The sequence below is a fragment of the Scyliorhinus torazame genome, chromosome 8 (assembly GCF_047496885.1).
Source record: "Scyliorhinus torazame isolate Kashiwa2021f chromosome 8, sScyTor2.1, whole genome shotgun sequence".
In the NCBI taxonomy this organism is placed as follows: domain Eukaryota; kingdom Metazoa; phylum Chordata; class Chondrichthyes; order Carcharhiniformes; family Scyliorhinidae; genus Scyliorhinus; species Scyliorhinus torazame.
In genome coordinates, this window is record NC_092714.1 from 152,833,987 (window position 1) to 152,853,694 (window position 19,708).

The 19,708-nt window shown below is 44.6% G+C and overlaps 1 protein-coding gene across 1 annotated transcript in view; it reads left to right on the plus strand.

The window, feature by feature from the left end:
- vwa8 (von Willebrand factor A domain containing 8) overlaps positions 1 to 19,708 on the plus strand; it is a 625,928-nt gene that overhangs the window by 83,941 nt on the left and 522,279 nt on the right. Inside the window, exon 4 of the mRNA XM_072514383.1 lies at positions 2,953 to 3,063. Within this exon, the coding sequence (XP_072370484.1) occupies positions 2,953 to 3,063 (111 nt within the window). The remainder of the gene's footprint in view (positions 1 to 2,952; positions 3,064 to 19,708) is intronic.

Here is a 19,708-nt window from a genome sequence, read left to right on the forward strand (position 1 = left end):
CGTTGTTGGCGAGGACGTTCAATGAGGCCAGGGAAGGGGGGACACTACCCCCGACAATGTCGGAGGCGACGATATCGCTAATTTTGAAGAGGGACAAAGATCCGATGCAGTGTGGGTCCTATAGACCTATTTCATTATTGAACGTGGACGCCAAACTGCTAGCAAAGGTGCTGGCATCGAGGATAGAGGACTGTGTCCCAGGGGTGGTGCACGAAGACCAGACAGGGTTCGTAAAAGGGAGACAATTGAATGTTAACGTGCGATGGCTATTAGGGGTGATAATGATGCCCTCAGTGGAGGGGGAGGCAGAGATAGTGGCGGCAATGGACGCAGAGAAGGCATTTGATAGGGTGGAGTGGGAGTATTTATGGGAAGTGTTAAGGAGGTTTGGGTTTGGGAACGGATTTATTCGCTGGGTTAGACTACTTTATGGGGCACCAACGGCAAGCGTAGTTACAGGTCGACATAGATCGGAGTATTTCCGATTATATAGGGGAACAAGACAGGGATGCCCGCTGTCTCCATTGTTGTTTGCGCTGGCAATTGAACCTCTGGCCATGGCGCTGAGAGACTCCAGGAAATCGAGAGGGGTGACTAGAGGGGGAGAAGAACACCGAGTCTCGTTATACGCGGATGACCTATTGCTATACGTGTCGGACCCAGCGGGGGGGATGATAGAGGTTATGCGAATCTTGAGGAAGTTTGGGGAATTTTCGGGGTATAGGTTAAACATGGAGAAGAGTGAATTATATGTGATACATCCAGGGGACCAGAGTAGAGAGATAGAAGGCTTACCGCTAAGGAAAGTGGAAAGAAACTTCCGATACTTGGGGATTCAGATCGCTAGGAGCTGGGGAACCTTGCACAGACTTAATCTGACACGGCTGGTAGAACAAATGGAGGAGGACTTTAAGAGGTGGGACATGCAGCCTTTATCGCTGGCGGGCAGGGTGCAAGCAATTAAGATGATGGTCTTCCCGAGGTTCTTATTTGTATTTCAATGTCTCCCTATTTTAATCACCAGGACCTTTTTTAATAAAATAGATAGGAGCATTACGAGCTTTGTGTGGGCAGGGAAAGTTCCGAGAGTAAGGAGGGGGTTCCTTCAGCGCAGTAGGGACAGAGGAGGACTGGCACTACCGAACTTGGGAGATTATTATTGGGCCGCCAATGTGGCAATGATACATAGATGGATGATGGAGGGTGAGGGAGCGGCGTGGAAAAGGCTGGAGAGAAGGTCCTGTAAAGGGACGAGTCTAGAGGCGCTGGTGACGGCGCCGCTACCGTTCTCACCGAAAAAGTACACCACGAACCCGGTGGTGGCGGCAACACTGAACATATGGGGACAGTGGAGGCGACAGAGAGGGGTGCGGGGAGCCCTGGTGGGGTCCCCTATCAGGAACAACCATAGGTTCGCCCCAGGAAGAATGGATGGAGGATTTCAGAGCTGGTACCAGTTGGGAATTAGGGAGGTGGGAGATTTATTCATAGATGGGACTTTTGCGAGCTTGGGAGCACTGGAGGAAAAGTATAAGTTACCCCGGGGGAATTTCTTGAGATATATGCAGGTGAGGGCGTTTACTAGACAACAGGTGAGGGAATTTACGCGGCTCCCGACACGGGATACAGGACAGGGTGCTTTCAGGGGTGTGGGTCGGAGAGGGCAAGGTGTCAGAGATTTATAGAGAGATGAGGGAAGAGGGGGAGGAGTCGGTGGGCGAACTAAAAAGAAAGTGGGAAGAAGAATTAGGGGAGCAGATAGAGGAGGGTATATGGGCTGATGCCCTAAGCAGGGTAAATTCCTCTTCCTCATGCGCCAGGCTTAGCCTGATTCAATTTAAGGTGCTACATAGAGCACACATAACGGGGGCAAGATTGAGCAGGTTCTTTGGAGTGGAGGACAGGTGTGGCAGGAGCCCGGCAAACCACGCACACATGTTTTGGGCGTGCCCGGCACTGGAAGGGTATTGGAAGGGAGTGACTGGAGTGATTTCGCAGGTGGTGAAGGCCCGGGTCAAACCAGGCTGGGGGTTAGCTCTATTTGGAGTTGCGGAAGAGCCGGGAGTGCAGGAGGCGAAAGAGGCCGATGTCGTGGCCTTTGCGTCCCTCGTAGCCTGGCGCAGGATCCTACTCATGTGGAAGGAGGCGAAACCCCCCGGACTGGAGGCCTGGGTAAACGATATGGCGGGGTTTATTAAACTGGAGCAGATAAAGTTTGCCCTGAGAGGATCGGCTCAAGGGTTCACCAGGCGGTGGCAGCCATTTCTCGACTACCTAGGGGAAGGTTAGAGGGAAGACAGATGACCAGCAGCAGCAACCGAGGGGGGGGAGGGGGGGGAAGGAGGCTTAGTTGAGTATAGGTCAATAGAGTACGAGGTTTTGTTACTTGTATATTATTATTATTATTGTTAAAAAGTTCTGTTTTGTTATTGCTATCGTTTTGCTTGTTTTGTCAGCGGGAATAATGTCGCTCAGGGAAAAAAAAATTTCAATAAAATATATTTTATTAAAAAAAAGAGTTGGATGAGAAAGGATGGGAGGAAATTTGAGTGGAGTATAGAGGGACGAGTCTAGAGGCGCTGGTGACGGCGCCGCTACCGTTCTCACCGAAAAAGTACACCACAAACCCGGTGGTGGCGGCAACACTGAACATATGGGGACAGTGGAGGCGACAGAGAGGGGTGCGGGGAGCCCTGGTGGGGTCCCCTATCAGGAACAACCATAGGTTCGCCCCAGGAAGAATGGATGGAGGATTTCAGAGCTGGTACCAGTTGGGAATTAGGGAGGTGGGAGATTTATTCATAGATGGGACTTTTGCGAGCTTGGGAGCACTGGAGCACCCAACACTATGGAATGGTTGGGCCAAATAGCCTTTTTTTTTTACTGTACTTCTATGTAATTGTGGGTCTGGTATGTTATTAAACACATAGTGACTAATTGTATCTCCCACAGGAACTGACCAAACGAGAGGTGGAGTACATGGCACTGTCGAGGGATACCACTGAGACAGACCTTAAACAGCGCAGAGAGATCCGAGAAGGGACAGCCTTTTACATTGATCAGGTAAGTTATGTTGCACCTGGCAGATTAATCTCCTTTTTCATTAACACAACAAGTTTTCACTACATCTGTATGTAAATGAAACAAAATGCTTTTGGGATGAAGGCACAGCAGATCAACAGCATTTCTGAACTAGAAAATGTCGTAACAGATTGGTATATCATATAGTGAACAAGTGAACAATCTGCAGAAGCGCTAATACGGTGGAACTTTGCCTATTTTGTGCCTTGACACACTTATGAGTGGATAAAACCAGTTACAAGGAAGTGCCCAGCTCCAGCATTGGCAACTCATTTCAGTATTTGTTTTGGGATTATGATCACTTTATTCGGGCATTTGGAAAACCAAATGTCATTTTGATCTAAGTACAGCAATTGGTCTTGTGTTGTAATGTGGCAGTAGTGTACTGGAGGAATTGGAACGGGTATAGTAACAGACAAAAGCAACCTCTGAACTGTTTTCTCTTTTTTTTGTTTCTTTTCCTGTTAATATTTGGATTCTCACGAGTCTTTGTGTCATTCGTTGCAACTCATGTTATGCCTCTGACGACAGATTTCTTTATGGAAATCACGGTTTGGCATTCTAGAAAGAGGAGGAGAATCTGTAGAGAGATGTCAGGCAGATTAGGGATACACAATACACTCTAGTTTCTACATCTGCAGGCAGAGTTGTAAAGATCTTGCTTTGATGAACAATCAGTGCAAGTTAAGACTCCTGATCCAGAAACAGCTGGGTTGGCAAACTTAGCGATACTGTTACATGATGTGAATACTTGACTGTAAGAGTTCAAGTTTCTTCTAAAGCCCCTTAGTCACAGCATCTCACAAATTCATCGCCATCATGTTTAATGAGGCACGCCAGAGTGGCAATGGCCAACGGAACCAATTTGACTGAACTTGCAAACATATCTTTAATTCTTGTTGGAACTGGTCAGCTGAGAGGCAAATGCAATGCTTGTGATTTTCATGGCAATGGTACCTACTGATAAAGTGCAAGATCATCACAATCTCTGTCCCAGATGCTTTGGCTCCATCTCCTTGCAGGCATTCTGCAATACAAGCCTATTAGATCTCAGTTGTGTGGAATGGTACTGGTACAGAGGTTCACCCTTCTGGTGACTTTGTGCAGCCCTACCTCCACTTCAGCAGCAATTAAATAAAAGATTAGATGCGAATCAGCTTTTTCTTTACTGCTTCATAATACCCTGCCCCTTCAGCGTTGGCTGTGAGTGGCTGGAGATACTTTTATATAGTTTTGTATATCAGGTGCCTTCTAAGTAATGTTTAGTCATAGAGATTATAGTTTGTTTCAGTAAAAGCTTTATCGGCACCCCAATCGCAGACATTCATTCCTCCGTCGCTGAGCAGCAGCAGTTTGTGTCATCCATATGCACTATGGGAACTCACCAAGGCTCCTTTGATAGCACCTTCCAAACCCATGACCACTACAATCATGAAGGACAAAGGCGGCAGTTCCATGGCAACGCGGCCACCTGGAAATTCCCTCCAAGCCACTCAGCACCCTGACTTGGGAATATATTGCTGTTCCATCATTGTCGCTGGATAAAAATCCTGGAACTCCCGGCAGTGTAGGTGTACCTACACCTTGGGGACTGCAGCAGTTCAAGAAGGCAGCTCATCACCACCTTCTGAAGGGCAATTAGGGGTGGGCACTAAATGCTGGCCAAGCCAGTGAAGCCTACATCCCTTGAATGAATTATTAAAATACACGATTATCAACTCTAACAAATTATCCGTGCATTCTGTTGATCAAGTTGTCAAATGCAATTTGTCTGGAACAAATCCATGCTGATTTTCATTTATTCACCTGTACTTTTCCCAATACAAATTAAATTTTGTTCTGAAAGTTTCCTCACCACCAATGTTAGGCTGGCTGTCCTGCAGCTGCCAGATTTACCCCTCCCCCCATTTGAAATATGGCTGTAACATTTGCTGTCCTCCGATCCTCTGGATGTACCCCCATATAGAAGGAGGATTGGAAAATTGCAGGCAGAGCCTCCACAATTTTCATCCTTCCCTCAATTATCAGGTAATCATCAAGTGCCTTCTACTTTGAGGGCTGTTAACCTTTTAAGTACCTCCTCATTACCTGTACTTTATCGTATCAGTGGAGAAGGAGGCTGTTTGACCTGTTGTGTTGGTGCTGTCTCTCTGAATGAGCAACCCAGCGAGTTCCACGCTCCCACTGCCTTTTCTCTGCTCTCTAATAACCCACTACAAAAATCTATCTAACTCGGTCTTGAATATTTTCAATGATCCAGTCTCCACTGTTTTCTTGGAAAGAGAATTCCAAAATCTCATGACCCTCTGATAGAGAAAATTCCTTCTCTTCACTGTCTTAAATGGGACACACTTTAATTTAAAACTGTGCTCCTGACTTCTAGATTTCCTCACAAGGGGAAACACCCTCTTAGCATCAATCCTGTCAAGCCCCTTCAGAATCTTATATGTTTCAATAAGATCACCTCACATTTTTCTAAACTCCATTGAGTTTGGGCCCAGCCTCAACTTTTCCTTATATGATAACCCCTTCATCCATAGATTCCCTAGTGCAGAAGGAGGCCAGTCACTCATCAGGTTTGCACCGACCTTCCGAAAGAGCACATTATCTAGGTCCACTCCCCCACCCTATCCCTGTAGCCTTGTGCATTGATCATGGCCAAAGCACCTAACCTACACATCTTTGGACACTAAGGGGCAATTTAGCATGGTCAATCCACCCAACCGTTGGCTCCCTGCAATCAGATGAGTGCACCTTTACTGAACTGCTTCCAATGCAAGTATATCCCTCCTTAAAACTGCACACTGTACTCCAGATGTAGTCTCACTCAGGCCCTGTAGCTGTAGTAAGACTTCCTTACTTTTATACTCCAGTCCCCTTGCAGTGCTGCTGCTGCTGCTTGTAGCTACTCCTACCAGGGAATCTGTGGTCATGGTGTCATGCTGGTCTATCTTGCACCATTCTCACCCATTCACTGTAGCTCGCCGTCCTCCACACTTCCAAGACCTCTGTTTTCTTCCCCACACATTTATTTATTGTCCAGGTTTCTGAGACATACAAGAAGCTGGATAGAATGTAGCATCTTATGCGTTTTTCCTTGTTACAAGCTCAAGTTTTCTTGTTAATACATCCATTATCTTAAAAAATATATTTCTGGCTATTTCTATCCTCTTAACTTTGGCAGCACATCTGCGATCTTCTGCTATACTGAATAGATAAACTTATCCACTTGTTCCAGTGTGACACCATCTACTTCAATCTTTGCTCTTGTTTCTTCTCACATATTCATTCTAACTACTATTGGTTTTGTCTTTTTGGTGTTTATATTCCATCCATATTCTAAACTTCTAGATTTACTTAAGCTACGATATTTTGCAGGGTCTCTTTTAATTCTGCAAGTAGCAGCGTGTTTGTTATGTTCTTGCCTCCAATTTATAGCCCTGGACATACATCTAATTCTCTGACTATTTGTTCTTACATGGATTGAATAGTTTTGGCAACACTGCACAGTCTTGTCGTACTCCTCTCTTCACTTGAAACATACCTCTTGCAATGAAGGCCAGCATCCCATTTGCTTTTAACACTTACTGTACCTGTATTGTGATTCATGTGCCAGGACACTCAGATCCCTCTGTACCACAGAGTTCTGCAATCCCCCTCCATTTAGATAATATGCTGCTTTTCTATTCTTACTGCCAAAGTTCGCAAGCTCACATTTTCCCACATTAAACTCCATCTACCAAATTTCTGCCCACTCACTGGATCTATCCATGTCATTTTGTAGGCTTTTTGTGTCTTCACAACTAGCTTTGTTTCATCAGGAAATTTAGTTACCATACGCTTAGTCCATTCATCCAAGTCATTGATGTAGATTGTAAATAGTTGAAGCTGTTCCCTGTTGCATAGTTATAGTTTGCCAAATTGAAAAACGACCCATTTATCATGGCCGTCTACTTCCTGTTAACTAACCAAACCTCCATCCGTGCTAATACAAACATATATATGAAAATACGAATTAGGAGCATGAGTAGGCCACTCGGCCCCTTGAGCCTACCCTGTCATTCCATAATATAGCTGATCTGATTGTAACCTCAACATCACATTCCCATCTACCCCCGATAACCTTTCAACCTCTTGCTTATCAAGAATTTATCTCGTTCTGCCTTTAAAATATTCAAAGATTCTGCTTCCAATGCCTCATGAAGAAGAGTTCTAAAGACTCAAAGCCCTGAAAGAAAAAATAACCCTCATCTCTGTCCTAAACGAGTGACCGCTTATTTTTAAGCAGTTCTAGATTCTCCAACAAGAGGAAACATCCTCTCCACATCAATCCCGTCAAGACCCCCAGGGTCTTCTATATTTCAATCAAGTTGAATTATGTTACCCCCAACAGCATAAGTTCTTATCTTGTGTGGCCTGTTATCGAATGCCTTCTTTGAAACCTATGTTTTTACCATGACTGGAGGTGGTTTCTGTGATGGAAGGGTGGAGATGGGCAATGTTACAGAGATGGAGCAGAACAGGAAAGCCTCAGATTTATGCTGGTTTTGACTTGAAGGCGCGACAGTAGGCTGCAGCAAAAGAGGAAAATGCAGCAGAATTCTCTCTCCTGATTATTGCTGTAAATAGGAGCGTGTGACTATCAATTGAGTTTGGGTTCACCTGTGATGAATGTCTGCAGTCATTGAGCCCCTGACACTCGAGATCAATGCTTACATGTGAAAAGTAGTCATTTGGCCCAGGCTTCTGAGTAACAAACCTCCCCACGAGTGAATCCTTTCATGAAAGACAGTGAGATGGGAACCTGGTTCTCCAGCTCACCGACAAGCTTTTGACACCATGGTGAAATCCATTATACCCTGTCAGCTGAATTTCTTGCCTTCAACAACAACATCATTTCTTTGAAATGCATACAAATCCAATCTGTTTGTGGAATGCTGGATGCATTCATTACACAAGGGAGGATTGCAGAAGATGGAAATGAATAAGTAAATGTAGATACTCTCACCTTACACAGATACTCAGATTTATATAAAACTACTGCAATCGATTTTAATTTGAATAACATGGCACAAATTCATATTTTTGTAAATGCTTTTTAATGACCACGTGAGCTTGTTATAAATTGAGGATACTGAAACCAGCAGAACAGAATGTGATTGTGTCATTAGGTAAGTTGCAAATTGCTCAGCTTCCTCAAGCTGTCAGATGAAAGTGTTTGCCTGATCCTCAGTATGACTCAGAGATAATTATTACTATCGTTCCTGATATAAAGGGCAACCTTTTCTGTAAAAATGCTGCAATTATATTTCTACCTTCAGGTGGACCAGCAGTTGCAGCCTCCATATAAATATGAGATAATTTGTGTGGAAATAATTGGTAGATTTTTTTTGTATTTTTCTAAGTAATGCTAGTTAACACACTGTCATCTTCAGCCTTTGAAGGTAGTGTTTTTGTGTTATATTCTGCAATAGAAAATCCTGATTATGCATCTATACTCTCTTTTATGGATATTTTATTCCAAACATATTCAACATAGTAACACAGCCTCAACATCCAACAGAGTGTACAATTTATACATCTTTTCCACAATTACTCCTCACCTCCCCCGTGACAAACAACTCCACAAATATAGCCATGAACAACCTCCACCGTACCTCAAAGCCTTCCTCCTACCCCCTTAAGGGAAATTTGATCTTCTCCAAACTGAGAAACTCGTACAAGTCTCCCAACCCCCAGAGTCGTGGCCGATCTCCAATTCAGAAGTATATGTCACCAGGCAATCAGAGAGGCGAAGGCCACAACATCAGCCCCTTTGCCCTCCAGCAGCTCCGGCACCTCCGACACCCCAAAGATCGCCACCATAGGGTCTGGCTTCATCTCAACCCCTGTAACCTCGGGAGGGTCCTGAACACCGCCTCCCAAAAAATTTCCAATTCCTCACACACCCAGAACATGTGGGCATGGTTCGCTGGCACCCTTCCACTACCTCCGGAAATAAACAATCATCCGTGCCCGAGTCATGTGAACCCTGTGCACCATCTTAAATTGCAGGAAGAGGTTGAGTTCACGCGGAGAATTACTTAGTACCAAAGTCCCCATCCTATCTCCCTCCACAACTACTCTTCCCATTTTTGCTTAACCCTTTTCATTAAGGCTGTGCCCTGCTCTCCCAACCACCCATATAGAATCATAGAATTGACAGTGCAGAAGGAGGCCATTGGGCCCATCGAGTCTGCACCGGCCCTTGGAAAGGGCGCCCTACCTAAGCCCATGCCTGCACCTTATCCCCATAACCCAATAACCCCACCTAACCTTTTGGGACACTAAGGGCAATTTAGCATGGCCAATCCACCTAACCTGTGCATCTTTGGAGTGTGGGAGGAAACCGGAGCACCCGGACACCCACGTAGACACGGGGAGAACGTGCAGACTCCCCACAGACAGTGATCCAAGCCGGGAATCGAACCTGGGACCCTGGTGTTGTGAAGCAACTGTGCTATCCACTGTGCTACTGTGCCGCCGATGTATCCCCAATCCATCATTGTAGTGTGTTGTCTCTTCCCCCCCCCCCCCCCCCCCCACCCCAACGATTCCCACACAGCAGAGTCAACACCAACATGTAACCCAGTTTAAGTTTAAAGTGCCTCCTCAGCTAGTTCCAATTTTTTCTCGACGACTCCACCACTGGACGGCTCGTATACTTCCTCGGGGCAAACAGCAGCGGGGCCATACCCAGGGCACTCAGGCTCGCCCCTTTGCAAGACCCCTCCTTTAACCCAGCATCTCACTTCCAAATTCGCTGCCCAATAATAATGCAACAAATCTGGAACCCCCAGCCCCCTTTCCCGCATCTGCCTTTCCAACAGAGTCCTCTTCACCCATGGCACCTTGGATGAACGCCTGTGCGCTCAAAGTTTTTCAAATGCGCAAACACCCCAGGACCGCTTAACCGGCCCATTTAACCCGCAAACATTCCATGTCACGAATCTCACTGGAGGCTTCTGGCCCCCCCACTTGGAGACCGCCACCATCACCCTTGGGCTCTGCCTCCCCATAATCAGGCCCACCCAAGATGGCTCCCCGCCCCGTCCATGACCAAACTCACCTTCCCTACAACTGACACCCCTTTCCCCCCCGCAACTCCCCCAAACACACACACACACACACACACTGTGTGTTGCCAGTGATGTGGCATTTCAAATACGCTGCCTCGAGATGTGTACCCCCAGAATTTCTCAAATATGTTATCTGGGGTTGCAAAAGTTATACGGCTCAGAAACAGGCCACTTGGCCCATCCACTCCCATGCACTCCCATCTTCCCTCATCTAAATCTATCATCGTGACCCTCTGTTCCCTTCACCCTTATTGTGCTTGTTTAGCTTCCTTTTGAAATATACATTCTCACCTGCAAAGGAAGCATTCTCTCTCTGTCCACTCTGTCAGAATCTTTCATAATCTAAAAGATCCCTCCATGAGAAAATATGATCTGTAAATCCATTTCTAGCAATTTCCACATAAATCTTCTCTGCACCCTCTCCAGTGCCTCCATGTCCTTTATACGATATGGCGACCGATCTCCACACAGCACTCTATAAGTATGGGCTAACTAAGTTTCAAACAGGTTGAGCATAACATCTTTGCTTTTCAGTTCAATCCCTCTAGAAATAAAGTCTGGAGTTCAGGTTTTTTTTTTACTGGCCTTGCTAACTTGTGGCACAACTTCTAGTGATTGCTTTATTTGTACTTCAAGATGTTTTTGTCCCTCCATCCCACCTGGACTTGCACCTTTCAAGAAACAGCAAATGTACTACCTCGCATTTATCTAGATCGTTGATTTGCCAATTATTTACCCATTCTGCATGTTTATTCATGTACTCCTGTAATTTGTTGTAGTTCTCCTCAATATTGACTCCCCCCCCCCCCCCCCCCCCCCCCCCCCCCAATTAGGTGTCAAACAATTGGGCCTAATCTTCCAGTCTTAGATTCATCAGATCATCGGACCATAGGAATTTGGAGCAGAAGTAGGCAATTCAGCTCTTTGAGCCTGCTCCGCCATTCAATTAGATCATGGCTGATCTCTCCCTGATCTCAAATCCACCTCCCCATCTGTTCCCCATATTCCTTTAACCCATTTTTAAAAATTGCAAATATATCTATTTCCTTGAAACCATTGAATGACTCGGATTCCACCGCATTATGGGGCAGCGAGTTCCACAAATTCACCACCCACTGCGAGAAGTAGTTCTTCCTCATCTCAGTTCTAAATCTACCACCCCTGAACCTATATTTGTGACCTCTCATTCTAGATTGTCCCACAAGGGGGAACATTTGGTCTACGTTTACTTTATCAATCCCTTTTAGTATTTTATGTACCTCGATCAGATCCCCTCTCATCCTTCTAAACTCCAGCGAGTATAAGCCCAAACTGTTCAACCTCTCCTCGTACGTCAAACCTTTCATCCCCTGAATCAATCTAGTGAACTTGCTCTGAACCATCTCCAATGCCACCACATCCTTCCTCAAATAAGGAGACCGAAACTGGACATAGTACTCCAGATGTGGTCTGTCTCACCAACACCCTATACAATTGCAACAACACTTCCCTACTGTTAAACTCCAGTCCTTTTGCAATAAACATTAACATTCCATTTGCCTTTTTATTACATATTGTACCTGCATACCGACTTTCTGTGATTTATGAACAAATACACCCAGAACCCTCTGCCCAGATACATTTTGAATCTGCTTTTCATTTAGATAACTTGCCTTTCTATTTTTTTGGCCAAAATGGATAACCTCACACTTATGCACATTAAACTCCTCTGCCAAATTTTGGCCCAATCTCCTAGCCTATCTATATCAATCTGTAGATTTGTTGCAGATCATTTATATAGATTGTAAACAGTTGAGGTCCGAGGGCTGACCCCTGCAGCACCCCGCTAGTTACGGTTTATCAGTTCTGCTTTTTGTCAGTAAGCAAATCCTCAATCCAATCTAGTACCATATCCCCAGCGATCTCACCTTCTGGATCAGTCTTTTATGTGCCAACTTGTCAAACGCCCAGAGTTTGTATGTATGACAGAAGTTCGGCATCGGAACCTGTGAACCTATGTTGAAACTTCTTAGGGTAATTCCCCTGCTCCCTGAGACCCTACACAAATATCTCTGACTCTTGAGGTAAGAGTCAGAGACTTTGGATCGTTCCATAGTATGTCACCTGGAAATGTTAAATTAAAATTAGCCCCATACTCCCTCGACTGCCCGACTACCCCAACGACCGCCCGACTCCCCCCTCGACCGCCCGTCTCCCCCCTCGACCGCCCGTCTCCCCCCTCGACCGCCCGTCTCCCCCTCGACCGCCCGTCTCCCCCCTCGACCGCCCGTCTCCCCCCTCGACCGCCCGTCTCCCCCCTCGACCGCCCGTCTCCCCCCTCGACCGCCCGTCTCCCCCCTCGACCGCCCGTCTCCCCCCTCGACCGCCCGTCTCCCCCCTCGACCGCCCGTCTCCCCCTCGACCGCCCGTCTCCCCCCTCGACCGCCCGTCTCCCCCCTCGACCGCCCGTCTCCCCCCTCGACCGCCCGTCTCCCCCCTCGGCCGTCCGTCTCCCCCCTCGGGCGTCCATCTCCCCGCTCGGCCGCCCGCCAGCCTGACCCAATATGATTACCCTTCCCGACCAGACCGTACTATCCCAGTGCCCCAAATATCCGCATGACTAGACTTGGTTACGTCATCCTCTCAGCCCATTGACTGGCGACCCTCTCCTCCCATGATCTTACTACCACACCCTGACCTGACAAATCTCCACCCCCCCCACCCCACCAACCCTGACAAACAATCCTACTCCAACCACCCGACTACCCTCCCTATCTGACTAACTGTGACTAAACTTGATTGTAGCCCGACATCACGACTCTTGTAACTGTCCAATTACTCCCTCCCACCAACTTGCTGGCCATCGGCCTACCACCCCAACCATCTGATTCCCCCCGACTAGACCTGATCAACGTGCCGTGACTACCTCCAAACCAGATCTGACTGTCCCTCCCAATTCAACTACCCCCTGACTTGATGACCCACTCGCCCACCTCAAGCATCTATCTGCCCACCAACCCAAGTAATCCACCCACTTACTTGTCTTATGCGCCTCCTCAACCACCTATCTACCACCTGTCCACCTCACCCACCTATCCCACCTTATTCAGCTATCCACCTATTCACAAACAAACCAACATTTCCCACGAACCCACCCACTTACTTACACCCACTAGCCACCCACCCACCTGACTCACCAACCTTGTGGCGGGACAGTGGTCAGCACTGCTGCCTCACAGCGCCAGGCACCCAGGATCGATTCTGTGTGGAGTTTGCACTTTCTCCCCGTGTCTGTGTGGGTTTCCTCCGGGTGCTCTGGTTTCCTCCCACAGTCCAAAGATGTGCAGTTAGGTGGATTGGCCCTTAGTGTCTAGTGGATTGGTGCAGTCTCGATGGGCCAACTGGCCGCATCCTGCAGTGGGGATTCTATAAATTCACGGGCCCCCATTCACGGGGGCCCCCATGCAAAATCTGGACTTACCATACACCAATTAGTGCCATAGAAATGTGGCATGTTCTGTCTTTCCTCTACCCCTCTCTGATCGCGATCCCAAATTCATGTGTGCGGTGGGAACATGACCATCATTTCCACTACTCGGAAGATCACATTGTGTTTTTAATTTCAAAGTCCAAATCATAATGTAAATTGTGAGCGTTAGTGTTCCTACAATTAATCCCACCTTCTGCCACGCTGAATAACTACCCTTTACTCTCACTCTCTTCTTCCTCACTTAGCAATCCAATCTGCAACTTTCCCCATTGACTCCATATCCTTTCACCTTATTCGTTACTGTATTAGGTGGTGCCTTATCGAAGGTCTTTTGAAAATCCAGATAAATTGCATCTATCACCACTGTTGATGCATACCATTTTCAGGGTTAGTAGCTGTTTGTATACCCCTACCAACATATAGTTTGATATTTTAACACCTTTAATGCCCTAACATGAATTATAATACAATTCAAACAATGCCTGAATAAAAATGTGATAAATGAGGTTATTTGATTGAACATATACATTTGGTGTTTAAGTCATAGATGATAGTTTCCGTGTTTGCGTGGGTTTCGCCATTTGTCAATGTTCTCTGTTGATTATTCTCTTTGTCTCCTATGTACGTACTGTGTACGTTCCCTCGGCCACAGAAAAATACTTTTCACTGTACTTCGGTACATGTGACAATAAATCAAATCAATCAATCAACACCCCAAAGATGTGAAGGCTAGATGGATTGCCCCTTAATTGTCAAAAAGTGAATTGGGTGCTCTAAACTTAAAAAAAAATAGATGATAGTTTGAGTTGTCAGCTATTTCCCCAGAGTTGTTACCAAAACTTTAATTTAATTCCATTGAGTGATGAAAATTCACTTTTGCACAGTAAGTTGAAGGAATTGTAACAAAATCTTGACAGTCCTGTCTGATAATTCAAAGAACTCTGATCACATTTGACCACAAAGCACAGCTGGCTACTTTTGTTGGAGGTTTGTTTTCGCTGAGCTGTGTGCAGCTACACAACAGCCTGGAGTGTATTATTCATTGAAGTACTGTGCATGAGGTAAAAATTTAAAGAGGCCACGTATTGCATTGGCTGTGCGCAGCAGTGCAGTCATGAAGGGAACATTGATTGCAACTCGATCTTGAATCACCAACACTTGAGAAGTCCAGGACAAACCTGTGGCAAAGATACTGCGGAAAAACTGTGGAAGGTTACCATCCCCAGCTGTTTGCATTTCCCTGGGGACAGAACAGATCTCTCCTAAATCTTCGATTCATAATTAAGTCACTATTCTGTTTTGATCATTTGCATTTTCCCAGAAACGTTTTTGGAAACAGCCAAGTTCAAGAATGTGGAGGGGTTAGTTTTCCCGGAAACAAACTGGTTTTAGTAAATTTCATCCTCACCACTTGGAGTCATTTGTTCTTGCACTGTGCCTGCAAACAGCCAAATGTCCACTTTGTAAGTGAACTTTTCTCTTCCTCTAGATGCACTATTCTGGATGCATCCTATTATACATAACAGCAACCATGTCTAAAAATAAGATTGCTTGCGTAGTTACTTTGAATATTTTGTTTTCTCTAAATAAAACATTTCCCATTTTAATGATGCTATGTTTTTTAGTCAGGTTACGCATTTCAGATTTAAATTACGATCACCGCATCCTTAATTTTACAATAGGCCAAATCAGCCCTCCATTCAGAAAATCATCCTTCCACTGCTACCCGCTGTCTTCTATGACCGAGCCAGTTCTGTATCCATCTTGCCAGCTCACCTCTGATCCCGTGTGAGTTCACCTTCTGTACCAGTCTGCCATGGGAGGCCTTACTGAAGTCCATGTAGACAACATCCACTGCCCTACCTTCATCAATCATCTTTGTCACTTCTTTGAAAACTCAATCAAGTTAGTTAAGGGAGTGAACTCGCACTGCTGGCCTTGCTCCGCATCATGAACCAGCTGTCCTACCAACTGAGCAAAACCAACCCGAAATCGATAAGTCAAGATTTTGTCAATTAAATGACTGTATTCAAAAAAGGCAATAATTTGAGTTCCTCCCAAAAAACTATTAAAGAAGCACCTTGAAAAATAGGAGAAAATCTTTGGCAATAACAAGCATTAATTGTATATTATTACGATCCCAGCTGAAGTTAATACTGGACAAGTCAGATCCAAGAGTGAAACTTGGCTTGACAGATCTTCACATTTTTTAGAGGCTTTGGAGTAAAGTTACTGAACAAGTTCACAGGAGTTTGTTGGTGAACATTTAACACAAAAAATAAAATATTAATTAATTAAACAAGAAGAAATAAACTATATTATGCCAGACAAAGAAGTTGGAAAGATCTCAATACATATACAAGAAGATGATTCACTATTCCTTCACCATAGCAATATCTTTACGGACATATATAAAAATTCAGAAAAATGAAGCAATTTACAATATTAATCTTATACTCTTATTATTTAGGGCATGTATGAGACATGTGAATTAACAGGTGAACTGTGGTCTGACGCACCACACTCGATAGCAAGTGTCAGATGCAATCAAAGGAAACTCCATGGATTTCTCAAAAATCCACCTCAATATTTGTCACATTGTGAGCCAACCAGTCTCACTGAAACTTTCACACGAGGGTCTCTAATCTCCACCTTTGAAGAACTTGCCTTGGAATTCACATCAAACGTCGCTCCCACTCAGGCGGCTTCAACCAGGATCCACCTCCAGATTTCAACCTCCCCTTCCAAGATTCCTTTCCTCTCACTCTCCGAATTCACGCGAGATTCACCTTCCAAACACAATTTCAGATTTTGACCGTGCCAAGCAAAACATCACTCCTCCAAAAAACCTGCAGTAAGGAGTTAACAACTATCGGGTGACTCCTCTTCCGAGATTTTCCTCAAGCCTGCTTCGCTTCCAATCTGTTTTGATCCCTGTGATTCATTCCCCACACATCCTCCTCTGTCATCCTCTGCAACAACGTTCCCTTAGGTCACGCAGGCCATTTAATGTTGTTCCCTCCCTCTAATCGCTTAGACTCTCACTGTAAGCCCATCTCTGTTGTCTTTCAACCTGTTCGCTCGTCTGTGAACAAGATGCTCACCATCCACAACCTTGATCCTGGATAATTTAAAAAGATATCTTACCAACAGTCACTATATACCAAGGACATTCTACCCTTGTTATATATTCTACCATATTCTCAAACAAATCAAACTGGTGTTCAACTCCAATTACTATCCCATCATGGCTTATTTTCCCATTCCTGAGCACCTTGTTTCACATTATCTCATAATTTTCTTCAGCTCCCATTTGCCATGTTTCTTACTCAAAGTTTTGAACTTTGGTGATATTAAAAAGTATGGCTCAAAATAAGATTTGTAGACAGGAACTTTATGTAAGATGGAAGATATTTAACATATTGTTCAGAATGATGAGCTATGAATATTTGAAATACCTTTTAGGCTCCATGTTATAAGTTTACTTGCCTATTTTGGTAAAAGTACAACTGATCAAACACCAACCTAGATTATGTTTTCAAGTCTCTGTAATGAGACTGACCATAATTCGTAATGACAATATAAAAGGTTTGTGGGCAAGAATTATGCACATTGTACAACATTTAGTTCATGTATTTAGATAGTTTACACACGCTCCTTTCATGTAGGAAAGTAAATGAAAAATGAATTTAAAAAATACAACTAGCTCAAATGTAAGAAGGTGAGAATGATTGTGTGCAAGTGATGATTCAGCTGCATTCTGTTGCTATTATCTTTGGACCACAGAGCATTCACCTACCAGTATGTGCAGAATAATGAATATTGCTGAACAGAGAAATATGTTGCTGAAGCTTTTCATCCTGCACTCATCAGGGCAAATACAAGAATGATAAATTTTAGACAATTACAGCAGTTTATACTGCAGGGGAAAAGGGTGCTGATAGGTTGGCAAGTTAACTCTGATTAGCCTAGGCATTGCCATGGAGAAGGTAATGGAGAACTGCAGGCTCACCAAATTCCCAGGTAATTCCAAAACGCACATGGTGTAAGAAGTCAAGAAAATCAAAGCTATTCTGATCAGATTGTTCTTTGTATATCATGCAAACTTGCAAATAGGCCGACGGCCTCCACTTGTGGACCTGGAAAGTGCTCGGTCTATCTCAAATTACCCAGGAAAGGCAAATGATCTCAAACCTTTGATCAGGTTAAGCAAGTTGTTTCATGTTGATACACTGAAAATGCAAGTGGCATTTTCCACCAATAGGATGCTACAGTCAGTCCAAAAAAAGAAGTTCTGCCTACCATACAATTGAGCAATGTTGTATGAATTTCATTGCTGATGGAATGCCAAGTACATAGATTGTACGTCCCAGCAATTGGCTGATTGAATCAAACAGAATGTTAATAATAATAATCGCTTATTGTCACAAGTGGGCTTCAATGAAGTTACTGTGAAAAGCCCCTAATCGCCACATTCCGGTGCCTGTTCGGGGAGGCCGGTACAAGAATTGAACCCGGCTGCTGCTTTATTCGGCATTACAGGCTAGCTGTTTATCCCACTGTGCTAAACGAGCCCCATGTTACTTTGGTTGTTCATAATAGGTACAGAGTGTACTCAACCAGCCTTGCAAAGCAAAACATCCACTGTTAGATGAAATTCACAATTGGGGGGGCACTTGCTGTACAAACCTGAGTGTGCTAATAGCTGCACTAACAATCAATTTAAGATCATCAGTTGAGCCTATAATGTGGCTCACTTATGCTTGCTAGAAGCAACATATATTTATACAAAGGAACCTGTTCTCTACAAACAAAAGGAATATGCTCAAGCCTTGTGCCTTTTTTGAATACCAGGGATCCTTGGGAGTCTAGTTTCATGGTGTTTTCTCCAGGGCAACACCTCGGCCAAACAGAGTCAACTTACCATCCACTCAGCACCCTTCTCCTGCAGTATAACTTGTTGTGATCGTTTGCAATTCAGCATTCTTATATTTATATCCTGATCAGTGCAAGGCAACAAGCTTCGGTAACATGTTTCCCTCAGCGATATTCAAGGTCAGCACCACCAAGTAACTGTTAGAATACTGATTCATGATCATATCCAGTTTCCGTGGGTGCTAGCAGCCTTTGGCTATCTTTCTCAACTGGTCATTTTATTCAGGTGTGAGGTGAGATTACAGAGGACAGGACATCACAGCAATGATGTCCACATTGCTTGAGTCACTGGATAGCCTTCCGGAATGAAAACTTACTTGGGCTTGTCGGAGACTAGCTGTAATCCCCCAGGCCATTTACCTGCCTGAGATCAGCAAACTCAGCCCAAGCTCGGATTGAAACTGGAAGCTTTTTGTTCTGCATGGAGAGAAAAATAAACACATCATCTTCACATGGGAACATGTGTCGAAGTGAACTGACATTATCCATTCAAAAGAATCTATTTAAGATATGTTTTCATGTCAAACTCCTGCAGTTATCCCATCTGTTATTTCTGATAACCTAAATAAAGGCTAATACTCATTGAAACAATAGCCCGATCTTATGGATAAAGTTGCATTTTTATGTTGGAATAGCTGACAAGTTTTGACCTCAAAAATTAGAAATGATCAATTATTCATACATTTAAAAAAAAACTAAGAATGGAGTAGATCATTCCTCATTCTTTCAATCTTCAGACACATTCTTGACTGTTCAAGAAAAGCTCTTTGGAAAAAATAGTCAAGAGTCACTAAGGCACAAAAGGAGGCCATTCAACCCAGCAAGCCCATGCTGGCTCCATAGTGTGATCTAATCAATCCCATTCCCCCATTCTGCTCTCAAAGCCCTACAAGTTTATTCTCTTCATGTGTCCATCTAATTTCTCTTTGAAATCTTTCATCGTCTCCATTCCACCACCTTCATGAACAACGAGTTCCAGGTCATTACCACTCGCTGCATTAAAATGTTCTCCCTCCCATTCCCCCTATATATCTTGCCCTAAAATCTGTGTCTCCGAGTAGTTGTACTATCAGCCTTTGTCTTTCTTATCTAAATGTGTCATCAT